At 48.7% G+C, this 16,351-nt stretch overlaps 1 protein-coding gene across 1 annotated transcript in view; it reads left to right on the forward strand.

Moving 5' to 3' along the window:
* Nucleotides 1-16,351, forward strand: part of LOC128268196 (potassium voltage-gated channel subfamily KQT member 5-like) — a 91,279-nt gene that overhangs the window by 40,060 nt on the left and 34,868 nt on the right. The window contains exons 7-11 of the mRNA XM_053005229.1: nucleotides 123-233; nucleotides 1,795-1,982; nucleotides 11,337-11,384; nucleotides 14,293-14,471; nucleotides 16,033-16,119. Coding sequence (XP_052861189.1) covers nucleotides 123-233; nucleotides 1,795-1,982; nucleotides 11,337-11,384; nucleotides 14,293-14,471; nucleotides 16,033-16,119 — 613 coding nt within the window. The remainder of the gene's footprint in view (nucleotides 1-122; nucleotides 234-1,794; nucleotides 1,983-11,336; nucleotides 11,385-14,292; nucleotides 14,472-16,032; nucleotides 16,120-16,351) is intronic.

Genomic DNA, 16,351 nt, shown 5'->3' on the forward strand with positions numbered 1-16,351 from the left:
TCGCTTCACATACGGCCGGCCGCCCCCTGCAACGACGTGTGGATCGGATTCGCGGCGGAACTCGCACCCCCAAACGGGCCTTTCGGCCTCCCTCCCGGAATCGGGCCAACCGCGACCCGTAGATAACGCTGTGCACCGTCGGCTACGGCGATATGGTGCCGGAGACGTGGCAAGGAAAAATTATTGCCTCGTTCTGTGCCCTGCTCGGCATCTCCTTCTTTGCGCTACCTGCGGTAAGTGTTTATTTATTAATTTCTCTTATTAGTTTACAGCGAAACGGCTGGACGGATGTGCTGCTGGGCCGCGGGCCGTTTGTCTAGGCCCACAAATCGGTACAAGAAAAATGGCCGCCCGGAGTGGCACCGGACGAACGTGCAACCTTTTCTTAATTGCCAAAGAGGCTATTAATTTAAGTTGGTAATTGCTCGCTTCCCGTGGTTGCTGGCTTCACGGCGAACCCACTATTCATCGAAAAATGGCCGACTTAAGCGAAGCCGACTGCGGTCCGGAGAACGAGTTGGGGCCGTTTGTAAATCAATCGAGCCCTAAGCGCGGCATAAATCAAGCATTTTGGTCCAGGTTAAACCTCTATTAAGAAAGTCCGTCGCGGTATCCATCATTAACCGCATTATGCGTATTTAAATTCGCCAACATTTTATTCAACAAGTTCCACCAAGGAGCAGACACCGTCTGCGACAGTTTGGCCACCTTTAAACACAAGCATCTTTTCCCGACCTAATTCCCCTTCCTTCGGGGGTCTAAGGTTTCCCGCACATTCGCATCAGGGAAATGGTGCGAAAATGAAATATTATTACGACCCGGGACCCACCTTCGCGTGGGTCGTAAATTCAATTAGAAGCAATCTGGAAAATGAGTGATTTCTGCGCTTCCCGATTGGTCACCGTGTCAGGGAAGTGGAAAGAAATGGGTCTGGCCAAAAGTCGCGAGAGAGAATAAATAAGTTGCTACGGGAAAAACTTTGTCCATAGAAACTTTCCGAACACGTGCCGCGCACCGGGATGTCTTCGCGCGGGCCCATCGCAGTAGTCGCAATCCTAGAAGAGAGCGGGTTTCTAGTTTTCTACAAAACCTTTTGTAACATTCAACCTCCAACAGTCAAACAGTGGCCCGGCCGGGCCACGACTCGCTGCCGAACCCCGGAGGGTAGACAGCACGACAGCCGTCCCAAGTGTATAATATTTTTAAAGCACGTCATTCTTGACCCTTACTCTGCTTCAAGTGCCTCTTCCAGGTTGCCGGCGGCAGTCATGCTGCCTTTCAACGGCATGTGCCGTTGCACCACCAGCCACCAGCACCCGGGGGGCGCTTGAACTTTGTGCCCACCTTGGCCAAGACCGTCTCGCTGCTGCCTTCGGGTGGGAGCCAGTTCGGTGTGCAATTTATGTCAATTACTGCGCGGAGGAAGGAAAAGTTTCCGTCTGCAGTCTGCAACCTTTGTTGCGCGAGGTCCCGCCAAGACATTCTTGACGGTAGCGCGCTGTACAGCACGGGCCCAGAGAAGAGACATAACGGGGGGGATCGCATTAGAATGGTGTCGAGTCACAGATCATGGCCCCGGTGGACAGGTTTATGTGTCAACTATTTAAAACTCCCCGGCACCCGGCGGCGCGTTGCGTTGTGCCGTGATACTTTGCGCCCCGTCGGGTGGCCTTTTGGCACAATATTGGGCGACCGTGTCATCAGCCGCCGTCGCCGCCGTTAAGGATGCATTACTACCGGTACTTAATCCGTTTTTTTCTTTCTTCCCCCGTGTGTGTGGACTTCCAACTGCAGGGCATCCTGGGCAGTGGGTTCGCGCTGAAAGTGCAGCAGCAGCAGCGACAGAAGCACATGATCCGGCGCCGGCAGCCCGCCGCAACGCTGATCCAGTCCCTATGGCGGTGCTATGCCGCCGACGAGCACTCGCTGTCGGAAGCAACGTGGAAAATTCACCAAGTACCGCTCCCGTCGCCCCCGCCATCGTGAGTACTTCCCGGTTCTGATTGTGCATGATTAAACCCCTATCTGCCCCGCAGCCCGCAGTTCCTGGCCTCTGTTTCCTATTTTTCTCGCTCTCTTTCTCTGTCTCTCTCTCGCGCGCGCGCGCGTGGTTGGTCTCTGCACCCCGTACGGTGGAAACGTGCCGAGGTCCTTACCTATGTACCTGGAGCATAAACATGGAACCATCCATGCGATCCACTTGACTCCCCGCGCGCTCTTCTCGCTTCACGCTCCTCGCTTTTCCGTTTCGCTCCGTGACAATGGCGCACGGGGGCATTACACACTGGCAACCGGAGGCGGCCAGAGCTGGCCGTCGTGTGCACATCACAGGGTGATGATGTAGCCCTGTCACATCTGATGGCGGCCCTTTTCGCCGCCATTTTTCGGTACAACATATTCCAGCACATGCACCTCCGGGGGGCCACCAGACATTAGTCCCAAGCCAGTCGCTGCCTAGCCAGCCACTTTCGTGTCCTTCTTCTACAACTGACCCACACACACACACACACACGTACACGCTTGTCACGATCGATCGTCGTGTCATTATCGATATTACCAGATCTTGTGCTCTATGTGCTCTGCTTTCTGCCCACACACACACTTTCCCTCTCTCTCTCTCTTTCATTTTGGTGTCCTTTTGGTGTTCATGGGTGCCCTTTCTTCAAGAGTTGGCGTCTTGGAGGGTGATACCTAATGCCATCTTGCCACTTTCTGCAATTAAGCGTCACAAACGTGCTCCACACGTACAACACTTCACAATGCGCGGAACGTGCGCCAAATGCGCTGCGGCCCACTTTCCCGCCCCCTGACCAACCCCGTGTGTGTGTGTGTGTGCACCTGTACGTTTGTTGTACTTTTATGTTCTGTTTATGTTCCCGTCGTTGTCCCCGTCGTTTCTCGGCAGCCTCTCCGTTTTTGTCTGTACATAAAAGTGTCGTTTCCTCTTATCGTTTCCGTTTTTTGATGTTTCAACTGACAGACCCCAATCGGGGTTTCTTCTTGATCGTCGTCTTTGTCCTCTGTCCATTTCTTTCTCATCATGGTCCTTGTTTTATGTCCTGACCTCTCTATCTTTATATGGTTACGATTCTGTTGCGATGTTTCGTGTCTCTTCTTTGAAACTAAAAAAAGTGTGCTCACCAACAACTAACTAACACTAACGCATTTACCGGCGTCACGGCGAACTCATTATCCAAGTTCATTCTCTTCCACCAACCAACATGTTGATGTTAAATGGAAGCGAATTCTTCCTATCGCACGTGGTTCTTGACCAACCTTCCGACCACGGTTGGGACCACGGTACGCACGGTAGCTTGTTTGTGGTCCTGCCCGCCAGTATTTCGGAACAAAGACCCCCCAAGAAAAAACCTCGCCCTCCTCTGCCGTGTGTTGCCACTTAAAACTGATTATGATTTATACCGTTCTTTTCGTACTCATTTAAATCTAGAACCGATTACTGGGATATGCTCCTAGAGAGCTTGAATATTCATAGGTAATTTCGTGTTTCTGCCAACCGTTTCTTCTCTTTCACCTTTCTTCCTCTTGGGTTCCGTGTTTGATCTTGAGTCTGGTTTGTTCAAAACTTTTCAACTACTACTTCTTTCTCACAAACCCACCCTGTTACACTATACTGTTCATGCTCCCTCTTCCACACACACACACCTACCGACCGCTAGTCCGGAACATGCTTAAAACGAGACAAGGAAAAACCCACGGAAAAGAACCCGAACCCTTGCCGACGCGCCCCGACCCGGGGATTGTGTGACCCAACGAAACGCTTCTCGTGAGACGCCACCGGGACGAATGCGAGTTTTTCATCGATTTCTTGCCGATCCGCCTCCTGCTATCCTCCTGCACTTCCAGGTGCCGCCCGTGACATCCGGTGCCCCGGGTCACCCTAAATACGGTACGATTAGCTTAATGGTGACGGTCAATGTCGGGCGCGTCAATTTGTTTGAACCCGTGACCTTCTGGTGAAACTGCTTTGGGACCGGCGAACCAGCTAAAAACACAGCCCCCCGATGTGCCCTACAATCCGCCGTGATCGTTGTTGAAAGCTTTCTCACATCCTTGTGCTGCCGCGCCGCGCATCCACATCCCAAAAAGCTAGGGCGCCATCCGTGCCTCGATCCGTCAACGGTTTTACGGTCCGCAATTAAAGTGATGCCGTTGGAGACTGGTGTCCCGAATCCGACTTCTCGGGCTGATTCGATTGGTTCTTGGCGATCGGGCAAAAGTAATCGATGATTTTCTTGGGTTGGCCGGGCGAAATCGTACACCATGCGAGGACCGGTCAGCCGGCCGGGCGGATGCTATTAATTAGGAGCAATATTGCCTTCCCGTCGGCGATAGCACTTAGAAACGGAAGACTAGATGCTCGTTCGGTGGCCCACACTGCAGGCTGTCCATACTCTCATAATTATACTTTGTTTGGATTAATCCATTGCGACCGTTAGACCGTCTTTTACAAAAAGTACTGAATGAGTTGTTTAGGAGCGCAAGGTAAATTTCCCAACTTTATCCTTAAAATCCCTGTGGCAATCCCTCTAAACACATGCATAACGAGGCGTTTAACGAAAGCCCTGCCGAAAGAGAAGCGGTATGGAACCCAGTGCGAAATTGAATCACAACAACAGCAATTGTTTTCTGTATATTGAAAGCTTTCGTGGTCAAAAAATTTATCTTCTGGCTAGAAGGTGCCCTAGTGCCACGGAAAGGTTGGTTTTCCAATCAATGTTCTCTATTGTCTTGTATGTCACTCGTGTGTCTCAGCTGGTTGGATGTTCGTTTAGTCCTACTCTTCTATCTACACGTATCTGCAAGAGTTGCTGCCTGAGTAATGACTTTTCTATCATAATGTACCGCTCTTTTGTATCTCTCTGTTCTCTCTGTTTCTCTCTGTTTCTCTCTTCTGCTCTCTCGATCGTTGTTTGTCACCGGAATTAATGGTTTTTGTTTTGCATTGTTGCAACCAACTGTGTCCCGGTCTGCACTGAAGTAGTTTCGTAGAACAATTCCTATTTTGTGCTCCATGTTTTCCAACTTTTCCTTTTCCTTTACACATTCAATTTTGCACAAAACCCTCACTCGCCTCACTCAAAACTCAAACATTTTGAGACTTAATTGTGATTTTATGTTACATCTTAAAACAATTTCTTAACTATCGATCGTTGAGTATTTAGCATCGTTTCCGTGGGATCGTTTGTTCAACATTCGGTGTCGCTTGTTGACTTCCCGTGCGTGACGTAAGCGGGACTGTAAATTCGAACGAAATCGGTGCCTGTCTATCGGCGATTCTCCATCGGTACGTTTGTGGCACCAATCAGTGCCAGATGATATGATTACTCACGCTCGGAAATATGCTAACCCCGGTCGATTGGCACAAGCCACATTACGAGCCGATTGATAGCTGATGGCCGTTCCATGTTGGAACTGGTATTTACAGAAGTTCTTTGTCGGCAGGCTGGGCAAACTCAACGGCGGGACAGGGACCTTTTGCCAACTAGAAAGGCACTATAAATGCGGCTGCTAGCATGCCAATGATGCAGACCGGGGATTGGCGGGTTGCCGAAGGGATCCTTTGTGGAACCGAAACATCAGCACCATCATTCAACATGTCAATCACTTCTAGGATTGAATTATGAATGCGCCTAGCAGCTGAGCGAAGTTGACAGCCGGCGATGGCCGAAGCGTACCGAAACTTTTCTTCGTCAAAGATCGAATCGCGTCCCGTGGCCGGGCGGCAAGGCATCGGCAAGTTTTGCATCCAGCGGAAGGGATTTCCGTTGCGCCGTAGGACTGAGATAAAAATTCCTCGGAATTACGCTCGTTCCGTTTCCGGTGACTAGAAACCGAAAAACCGCAGCACGGTGGCTTCGAAACGCGTCCACCATGTGTCTGAAATTTTGTGTTGAGAAATGTTTCTTTCAAACGCGACGCAACCAGCGAAACGTCGCCATTTTCGTGGAAAAGAAAGAAGAAAGTAAGCTGCACGAAGAAACATTTTCCTAGCCCAAGGCTGTTCGGCGAAGCTCTAGAGATCAAATAACCCAATTATTATTTTTGGCCGCATGGTTTTTGGCTGCACGTGTTGGATAAAGTTTTTAATAAGCCCTCTCTTCAATATTTATTCCAAGCTGGGCCGGTCGGTGGGATGTTCTTAGCATTGCGAAGGGGCAAATATTGTCCTACCACCGATACGGAGTAGTGCCGGATGTTTTGATCCTGTCGATTGACGAACACATAAACAGTTTGTAAACGGCAGCCATATTTTCGTTCCTTAAAAAGTCATAACGAGAGTGCCTCTTGAGCCGCTCGAACCATTACTCCGCCAGCAAACACCGATGCCCCGTCATATTGTGTTTTTGGCGGAACACTCGCGCACCACTCCGAAAGCCGTTTCTTCCGACGGCGAAAGCAACTCCGTATTTACTTATTCATTTGTTTTCCCGTTTCATCATAATCCGCGCCCGCTGCGTCCTGCCATTTCGGCAATCTCGACACCCTTCCGGTGTCGGGAACCGAGGGCCGCAGGATGAAGGAATTCAATCAATTTTTCATTGAAGATTTTCTACCTCCTGGCCGAATCCGCCGCGGGAGTGGCGCCGGAAAAGAAGGGCTCACGAAAAGGCGGACAACGGAAGGGCAACGGCTCTTGCTGTTGCCTCTATTTAAACCCTTTCCCGGGGAAAAAGGCGGAACTGTAGGAAATGTGTTGCGAAATCAATGGCAACCAATCTCCGCACGTGGCCAAGTATGTTGGGCAATAACAACACCCGGGTAGGTTCAACCGGAATCGAATCACAACAGTGTGTGGCGGGAGCAACAACAACCGAGAGCCATGTTTTGATTGGCAACGGCGGCAACGTGCTACGAAGTCAATCGCGCACCAATCGCTCGGTGGCTGCATAATTGAAGTGTTATGAAAAAGAAAGTGGCCTGGCCAGTGGGAAAGTGGTCGATGATAGCTGGCCTCGCCCGCTACGTTCGTCAGACAGGTGGACGGTGCAATCCGCGCATTCGGCATCTTTTGAAGCGTTGCCATATGGGCTCTCGAGGATCGAAACAGTAGCGTAACGGGCTTTAATTAAAAAAGAGCTCATCCCAGGTTGAGGGTTGAGCCCTTTTTCTGCGAGTTCTCCACGAAAGGGTGATCAAAATTGATGAGGATGTTTTTCTCGTAAAGTTAAAATCTGTTTACATCAACAGACCCCCCGGGGAAGTATCCTTACTGACGGACATCTGGGCACTGCAACGGCAAGTCACGGTTCGCTGACCTTAAATCCGCAACTGACACTCCATTAGTCGATGTGTCCATCATTGGTCGTGCGAAACGTGCGAATGCTTATCTCCTGCGGCGTATCGATGAACACGAAACTAATTCGTGCGAAGATAGTGCCAATGAGGTGGCTAGCCGCTGATGGCTCCCGGCGAAACCTTGGGCAATCTAATTGGGAGATACGCAATTAATGGGAAATTAATTTCTGTTCCATCAAATCTGCTTCCGGATTCTGCGACTTCCTTCCTTCGGAGGCGTGCTGTGGATCAGATTGCACGGAACTGTCCTACGGGTGCCCTCACTGTAACGCGGCCCGCCGGCAATGAAGATCCCAAGGCATGTGTTGCTCCTTGTCGTGTCGGTTTCTCTCGGTGTCCTTGCCAGACGGCAGCGGTTGGCCAATGCGATACACTTCCGTTTTGCAAGCGAATTGAATTTCCTCCGTATCGGAAGCGATCCAGACGGGAAAGCGACTGACACTTTCCGAGTTTTATTTAAACGATCAAATCCGGCGTTTGAGTTTCAGATGCTTGAACGAATGGCTTCGGTGGTCGGTTGAGGTTGGCCCAAGTGGTGCTACTTTAATTTTTATCCCCCCCTTTTTCCCAAACACTGGCTTCCGCGGCATCGATTTTAATGGTAGAGCAACGGCAGAGACCTTTCGTAGCCGGGCCACAAGCCGAACCGATCGATGCGAAAGATAATCACAATTATGGTAATGAAACCGGGCGCGCGGGTTCGTGACAATGTTTTCAATAGCAGCACGGCGTGTCGTGTCACGAAGTGTCCACTTCCATCTCGCCAACCGTGGCCACCGGAAGCCAACGGAATCCATTGGCCACCTGAAACCTGAATCCACCGCCCTGCCTGTTTGTTGTAAAATATCGGCACGGCCCGGGAAGCATAAAGTATGTTGGAAAAAATCCGGAAAATGCAGTTCGAAACGGGTTCGGAAAAAGAGAAACACAACATTCCCATCCATCCCGGTCAGTCGCTTCGTCTCTCGCGTCGTCGGGATGATTTTAATTGAATTTGCCAAACTTTTTTCCCCCGTTCCGTTTATTCATAAACCGTGCCGGAAGCCCTCGAACCGCGCGACTGTGCTATTTCTTGCCACCAGCAAGCCGGCAATAAAGTTTCCCCGGGACGTGCTTTCGAGGCATGTGTGAAAACTTGAATTGAGTTTTCCAGCCCAGCCGGTCCGGGAAGTTTCTGCCGGTTCCCAGCCGGGCGCGTGATGCATTTGCGAGCGGCTTCTTGGAGATGGACCACAGTCTCGAGTGCACTTGGCTGCACTCGATGGCACCCCCCGAGACAGATTCTTTCACAACCGAGCACCGCCAGAAGTCATAAATAGTGCCGGCCTTTTTTTTGTAGCCCGCCAATCGATCGGCCACTGGCCACCACAGCTGGTGTCCTGACATCGAGCGAGTTAATGTGTTTTCGCCGCACCGGGGCCGGGAGTGAATTAATAGACCCTATTAGCAATGCACAATTGGTCCGGGGACGGGAATCGTGCGACTTGAATTTATGATCGTGTCCGACCGTGAGCCCTTTATTTACACTTTTGTGAGTGAGCAAAACCGTCGGGGCACCGTCGTCCTTCTCGCGTCACGGACAATGGGACGACGGTTGGCAGGAGAGTGAAAAATGCAGCCGTCCACCAAATCGCCACCACTTGGGGACAGATGCTGTCAACAGCACTATATTCGATCGTTCCGGCTTCAATTTGCCAAAGTGCTTCGTTAGGCTGGCCGAAGCCCGAATCCGACGGATTCGACGACGGCCACAGTATAAAGAGGCGTAAAAGGCCACTGTAATTGCACCATAATGAGATGCGCTTGGCGGAAAAATGGGAAGATAATTTGAGTGCGCCTCATCAGCAAACGCTTTCCGAGCACAAGAAAAATCGTCCGCGGGACCGTCTTTGGGGACCGCCATCGGAGACCGAAAAGTTCGCGTTCGGTGGCGGTAAACCATCCTCTGTGGTCCATCGTCATTACACGGTTTGCTGACTTTGTTACCCGGAGGAGGCCACGTGCAAACAGAAACCGAAACATAGTAATGACTCACTTTTTGTCGACGGTCGTTCGGTTGGTCATGGAGAGCTTAACTCGTTTTTTCCGTGTACTGTGCCAAACCCAGTGGTGGCGATTTATTTTTCCCGGTTTCATTCACGCGCGGCCGGTGTTCATTGTAGAGTTGTAAAAGTGTTGTCATGTTGCCAACCTCGGGACCGTTCTTAAAATATTCCACAATTTATGCACAGTGTCGAGAAACGGGGACCCGCGCCGTTACTGGGCGCGCTTTCCCTGCCCTCGAGAGGTGGCGTTCGATTGCGACACTTTACTTTCTTCAATTAAAATGCTGCTGAAATAATAATAGACGCTGCCAGACTCACGCCGGCACGCGGTCGTCGCGATGAAAGGAATTCATTACGCCAGCACTGGCCTGCATCTTGTGAGGCAAAAGTGCTTTAATTATAGCCCCGAAATGACACCATTTAATGCGTGGTGGTGGTGGCGGGTGGCCGGGCTCTGGTGCACTGTTGCACATAGTCCGGTGCATAATGTGATGCGCCATTGTGCGCCACTTCTCGGGGCCAATGTGAACATTATTAGATCACCACGGTGGATGGTGTCTCAAGGCGAACCTATTTAAAAAATGCAACACTATGCTTCCCACTTTGGTTTTCCGTTCGGCGTGAGTCGGGTTAAGATCGGGGAACTTTACTTCCGTTTGTTGTGGCAACCACTGTGCCGTTGTTAAAGTGTAAACTTTGGTCACAAGATAGGTACAAGTTATAGGAAATAGTCACGTTCCGACATTTGTTCAAACGCCGTACCTCCTCACCGGTGCACTGGGGCACTGGAGTCCTTTGAGCGTAACAAGTGGCCCTGAAGAGGTTCCGATTGTTTGGGGAACGACAATGGCCCTACGAATGGTGCAAATGGCTGTTCCAGACGTGTCAATTTAAATGCGACCTAGCACGGAGCAGATGTAGATGGAAAAGCTTTTATTCCGGAAAAATCTGTCCTCCGTAGGTCTCCTGCCCTGCCCCGTGTGGTTTTACGTTTTGCATTTTCCATTCTTCTCTTCTGCATGCTTTTTAGTATTGGCGCGCTGCATTCGAGGCACTGTTCGAGTTTCGAGTACTACATTCCTCATCTATGCTAATTGATCTTTTAGACATAAAGTCCTTTTGCATCTCCTGTCGGTTTGAACGTTTGAATCCAAACAGCTATCGTTTGAAAGCGTAGTCCTTCGTGCAACAACAGGAAGAAATATTCACCGCTCTGTAGACACAGATTACGCTTCGTTTTGTAAATCGAAACGGATCGTGTAAATCACGAATGAAAAAGTGAACGATTTCCCGCAATTTGCACCAATGCTTTCTCCGAAGAACCGTAATCGCATTTCGTGTTCGCAGTTTCACTATAGCGGCCGATTGCATCTTGTTCTGTTTCTGTGAATTTCTGTCTTTCTTCCATTTTCGATTAGCATCTGGGCACTTTCCAGCCATAGATATTCCACTAGCGGCCTGCCAGGCCGTGAACAACACGGAACACTATGCGAAACGAAAGCCTAGAACCGTGTCCACGGCTCTTGCGCAGGATTACATACCATACTCCGACAGACGCCAAAACTCTCACAGACTTTCTGGAACATGAACCTTTTTTTCTTCTACGATGCTCTCTATCTTGAAGTATACATTTGCGATCGTGTCTCACTATTCGTAGCATAGGTTTTATGACTACCTTTTGTCTCGTTCGTTAATGAATTCATTCTTTTCGTTTCCTTTTTTGACTTTCAATTTTCGTTTGGTAAAAGTACTATGTTCTCTCTCTCTCTCTCTCACTCTCTCTCTCTATTGCGAACTGTTCAATATGTAACGAATCAACTAACGGAAATCCTACGCCCTTCTGTGCCTGTGTTTTCTAATTTTCCATCAACGATCGAATCAACCGCAAAACGGTGTATTATTGTCTGTATTCGTAAATCGATCCTCGGTACTGTTTCGTTCGCCATGACCGTATCCGACCGGCCGACCGAACAGATCTAAACTGGAGGCCGCAGAAAAACTGGCCGCTTCAACCAGTGCCGCGTAAGTTTTCTCATTAAGTAGCATTGCAGGCACAAACTCTTAGAAAAAAGCTCTTAACCTCATGTGTTTCGCTCGGAACTCGTCCGCCGTTCCACACGTCCCTAGCGTACCGAGTTGTGTTTGTTTCTGTTTTGTCTATGTTTGTTTACTCTCGCTCATAGCCTCTATACTCTAATAGATTCCTAGTGCTCTGCGGTTTGTTTGATTGAAAGTTGAGGCCCCCGAAACGGCTTCTGTTTCGGAAGCGTTCCCCGAAGCGTTTCGGCCGTCACCAATTGTGTACCGTTTCGGAGCCGAACCGTTTCGGAAATCCTTAAAGTGCACCTATCGCTATGTTGATTCGATTTTACGTTAACAACAGTCACTGGTTTTTGTCTGAAATGCTTCCGGCCAACGCATTCGGTTTAGACAAATGTTCAAACAGAAGAATAGTTTTAACATTTTGCTAGGCTTGGACTGCTAGTTGAACGTTGGGGAAATAGTTTTTCAATCGTACTGTCTTGATTAAAACTGTAAAAAGCTTTTAGGGTGTGTTTCGCATTGAGGTTTTGCAAAACTTTGCCGTTCTTACTGTTTTCTCTGACTCTTTAGATAGCAATTAGCGTTACTGAGCTGTTTGTTTTATGCTTAAAGTTTATCCAAGCGTCTTTTTTAAATGAAAAACATGAAACTGTTTCGCCCGTCGAGTTATTTATTCTAATTCGTGAACTGAAGTGAAATCACTCGTAACGGTTTTCCTCGCACTTGCATTATTTTAAATTAAAACTCTTCCAATTTGATGCATCATCATTTCCGGCTTAACTAGTGTTTATGTGTTTGGCGTTTTTCTTTCTCTTTTGAAGCATAAATTAGCGAATTAAATTCTAGGGCCACAAACAAAGCTTTTTCTTTGTGTGGCTGTCTCTCTTCGAGGGGATTCATTTCGGTCGCCGAGTCTAGGACATCCGCTACCGGAATCGTCAAGCCGCGTTAATAATTTGCATTAACATGTGTGCGGTACCACTTCCGGTGCTCCGGGTAATGTGCACGACCGGGTCACGGAAGATTCACAAAGCTCCAGTCTCCTGCCTGCCTTTGGGCGTATCATCGTAATTGTCACCGTATGCAAATGCGAGAAAGTTATAACGGAGGAAGGATATCGCTCACCGGGTCCTTTTTGAGGCCCCATTTTACGATCATCACCTTGCCAGCATGTCGGGCTCAGCTCGTCCCTGGTCCCTGTCAGTCGTTTCTATTGTACGCCTGAATCGTGAATCAGCAACCCACGCCCGGTTGCCGGTTGGTCTTATGCACGCCGGGAACGGGTTCGGGAAAAGTAGCAAACCGGAGTCCGGTTCATTGTTGCCGCCTTTTAAGTGTCTTTGGCTTTTCTCTCGTAATCTGCTTTAATCTGCTTTGCATACTTATGTTGATGCTCGACACTTTCAAGACTTTTTGTTCTAATGACAACAAAACAAAACGTTGTTTCACGCAAACATTTCGTCGCGCCGTCGTTGATAAACTTTATATTTGTTCGCCACGCCACGTTTTTAATCATACAGTCGCTCTTGTCTTCCACTTGGAAGCATCGCATTATCGGAAATATGCAAATTTATTTTATTAGATCTACACCTGAATCTGAATCTTTCGATTGGAACCCGGCTTACACTCACATTCCATTCGTTTCTGCATATTCATCGCCATTATTTCGCCGTTTTGGTTTTAATTTTCTCTTCCTTTGTTTTCTTTTATTTTCATTTCCTGTGTTCTGTATGCTTTTCACTGTACACCCCCTGTATGTGTTTGCATCGCGGCCACACGCACCATCACATCGCGCGCCATCGATCAATCAACGTCATTTGTGTTGTGTACGCTTTACCTACGATGCTGCATGTTTCCGGGCACCGAAACACTTTTCGCATTTTCGGTATTTATGCTGCCATGCCGCGTTTCCGGTTCGTAATTCGTTTATGATGATACAAATCAATCGCATTATGGATTCGCGATGCCATTAAATGTACGCGCGCGCGCCCTCAACACGCTTCCGGAAACGATGCGCGGATTAAAAAATGAACGCCACGCACTTGGCACTGGAAATGGACAACAACAATCAACGTCACGAACCGACGACGCGCCCTGGAATCGGTGTAAATTGTTCGGCCTCGTGGAACAAACATCACAAAATCGGTCGACGGTTGATGGCTACCGTATCGCTGTTTGTTTGCCATTCTCATTATTATCCTTTAAAACGTCGTTAAAAAATAACTTTGAACCAATGTATTTGTGCACATTCCGCTCTTCAATGCCTTAATTGTGTTGCGTTTGCGCTTGGCTTCACGTTCTGCTGCAATTTTTGTTAAATTTTATATCCTGTTGATCGACTGTGTGTACTCTGTTCTATTTTCTAACCAAATCTAACATCTTCCGTGTCTCAACACGGGAAACGCTTGTGTCGTCCTGCCCACGGTCCGTGGGTTTCGGTCGCTCGAATGTTAATATGTTTCATACTCATTCTGTGGCTTCTTTGGCGTTTTCTAACCACCGTTCCATGTGTGTTTTCTCTGTCTGCCTGCTCTCTCTCTCTCTGTGGTGTATGCGAAATGGATGGTTTTAATTTCCATTATTACTACTTAATCGGTTTTACGTTTGTACGCCACCGTCACACCAATTCTAACCACACCACACCCGGGAGCGATGTTTTCTGGGCCAATGTTTCACACCGCAAACGAATGGCGCCACAAAACTGTCCCCACACACACACACACACGTACACACCATCTTGGTTTAACCATCCTCCTATGAACCAAACAAAAAAAAACGAAAAACAATGAAATAAACAATTCCTTGGACAATATTTTCGCACACTTACACAACAATTGTACACGAAAAGTGCTGATACCAATGGACTGAATCATAAATCACTTATTAGGCGAGCTTCGTCGAGCTTCAAGCACAACGCATCGTTCGTGGCCCGACTGCCCACGATCCGGCGCCACAAAAGCCAATCTCTGCATTCCCCGGGCAACCCGAAACCACCGAGCGGCGGAAGTGGCCGGGCAGGACGGTGTCCCCGCATGACGGACATCAATGCTTCCTCGGAAAATCTGGGTAAGTGCAAACCGATCGTTTCTCTCTCCGACGTGGCGCGCTCATGTTGAAAGTGTATGTTGACCGCTAACGATGGTATCGTTTACTTTCTACGATTAACCCCTTGCTCGCGAGTTTCTTGTGCTCCGATCAACCGTATGTTTCGTAGGGGACCGGGATTTTATTTAAAGCGCCTTTCCTAGGGGTTAGATATTGGATAGTTTTACTGCTTTAGTTTCATTTTAGTTATTTTATTGTTTCTTTATTTACAAACTTCCTTCGTTCAAGATGGTCCAATTTCATGCTTCCTTCTAACATGGCTTAGCTGCATTGCGGCGGGGTTAGTTTGTAGGTTGGTTTTTTCGCGAGGGTTTTTGTGTCTCGAGGGACCGATACATTTTGTATGTTTGGGCGCCAAACTTTGCATCCTGACGAACTAAACGAACACGTGCATACTATGAACACCTTCCAAAGATGTGGCCACTCCTCCAAACTCCTTTTCTATTCTGCTGCTGCCGTATATCGACCGTAATGCTTCACGCCACCTACTTCCTGTGCCCACTTCTACCCGATACTCCCTGACAGACGGGGCAGTTAAATTGCTTCGCTGTGAACTGCGTGTGGCAGAGTTTCTGTTTCCAAGTAAAACCCCAGCTTGCTGCTGAGTTGCTACACTCCCGATCCCTCGAAATGCCATATTTTATTGTAAAGCAAGTAGCGCGCTGCTGTCACCGAATCATGGGATTTCGAAACGAATGTATTCGCGCGACTCAGAATGATAATCTCAGACCGATCTTATGAGTTTCTTTTGATCTACCTTCCAAATTGTGTGCATGCAACGAACGACTTAAGCTTCACCCATCACTCCGTTTTCGGATTTCGTCTCACGTTTCTCCTGAATTGAGTAGCTGATTTGTACCACCTTGCCAAGCATAAATTCCCTTGCGACCGTATGAACAGTACACGCACCGTGCGCAACTAAAATCAAACATTCTTTCAGAACGAAGCTCGTCCGAGACAAGGGAATTTTTACTTTCATTTTTATCTTTCTCGTTCCTCTCTCTCTCTTTCTCTCTTTCTCTCTCTTTCTCTCTCTTTCTCTCTTTTTATCTTTCTCTCTTCCATCTTTTATCTCCTCTGATCTGCGCCCTTTTTCGTGATCCGCAACACACCGCAAATTTATCGTACGAAATTGCTAAATCAAACCCGACACACCACGACAACAATGTTACCGGGTACCCTGCAACGGACGACCGGCTAAAACCACTGATACCACACGCATTCTGCTGACTCAAACGCTTCCGGTTGGGCCGGCACGATGACTGATCGGAAAAATCAAATCATCGTAATCGCCTCGCTAAACAAACAAAACGACACTGACGATGACGACGACGTTGCTTTTCTGACAAACCCACCTTGCGTCACGACGGGCGTGCAATTTTTCACGTCACGGTTTTCTTCTCATACACACACGTACACACGTCCTCACGTGGTCACTTTTCCACACGACTGACGCACGACCATGGCCACGAAACGCCATGCCATATGCATCGGAACTTCGCAATCCGCTATTCACGCGCAGAAGTGACCAACAATGGTAGACCCATGAATCCCAGTCTCAGCGAAGACTCGGTGGCGGAAACGGCTCTGTCGAAGAAAAATTCCGATGGTGAGTTCACGTATTTAATGCCTGCCATGTCCCCTAACATCAGCTAACGTATCACCCCCTCGCCACACATAGCTCCCTTAATCTGAGTTGCCTTGCGCTAAAGCAGCGGATGGCGCTCGTTAAACGCTAAATACTCAACCGCATCAACCGCAACACCACACGGTCCTTTTCGGTCCCCCTATCATTATCCTTTCCGACATCCGAAGCGCGGCGAAAGTATCCGCCGAGCTCG

Source organism: Anopheles cruzii, chromosome 2 (assembly GCF_943734635.1).
Source record: "Anopheles cruzii chromosome 2, idAnoCruzAS_RS32_06, whole genome shotgun sequence".
In the NCBI taxonomy this organism is placed as follows: Eukaryota; Metazoa; Arthropoda; class Insecta; order Diptera; family Culicidae; genus Anopheles; species Anopheles cruzii.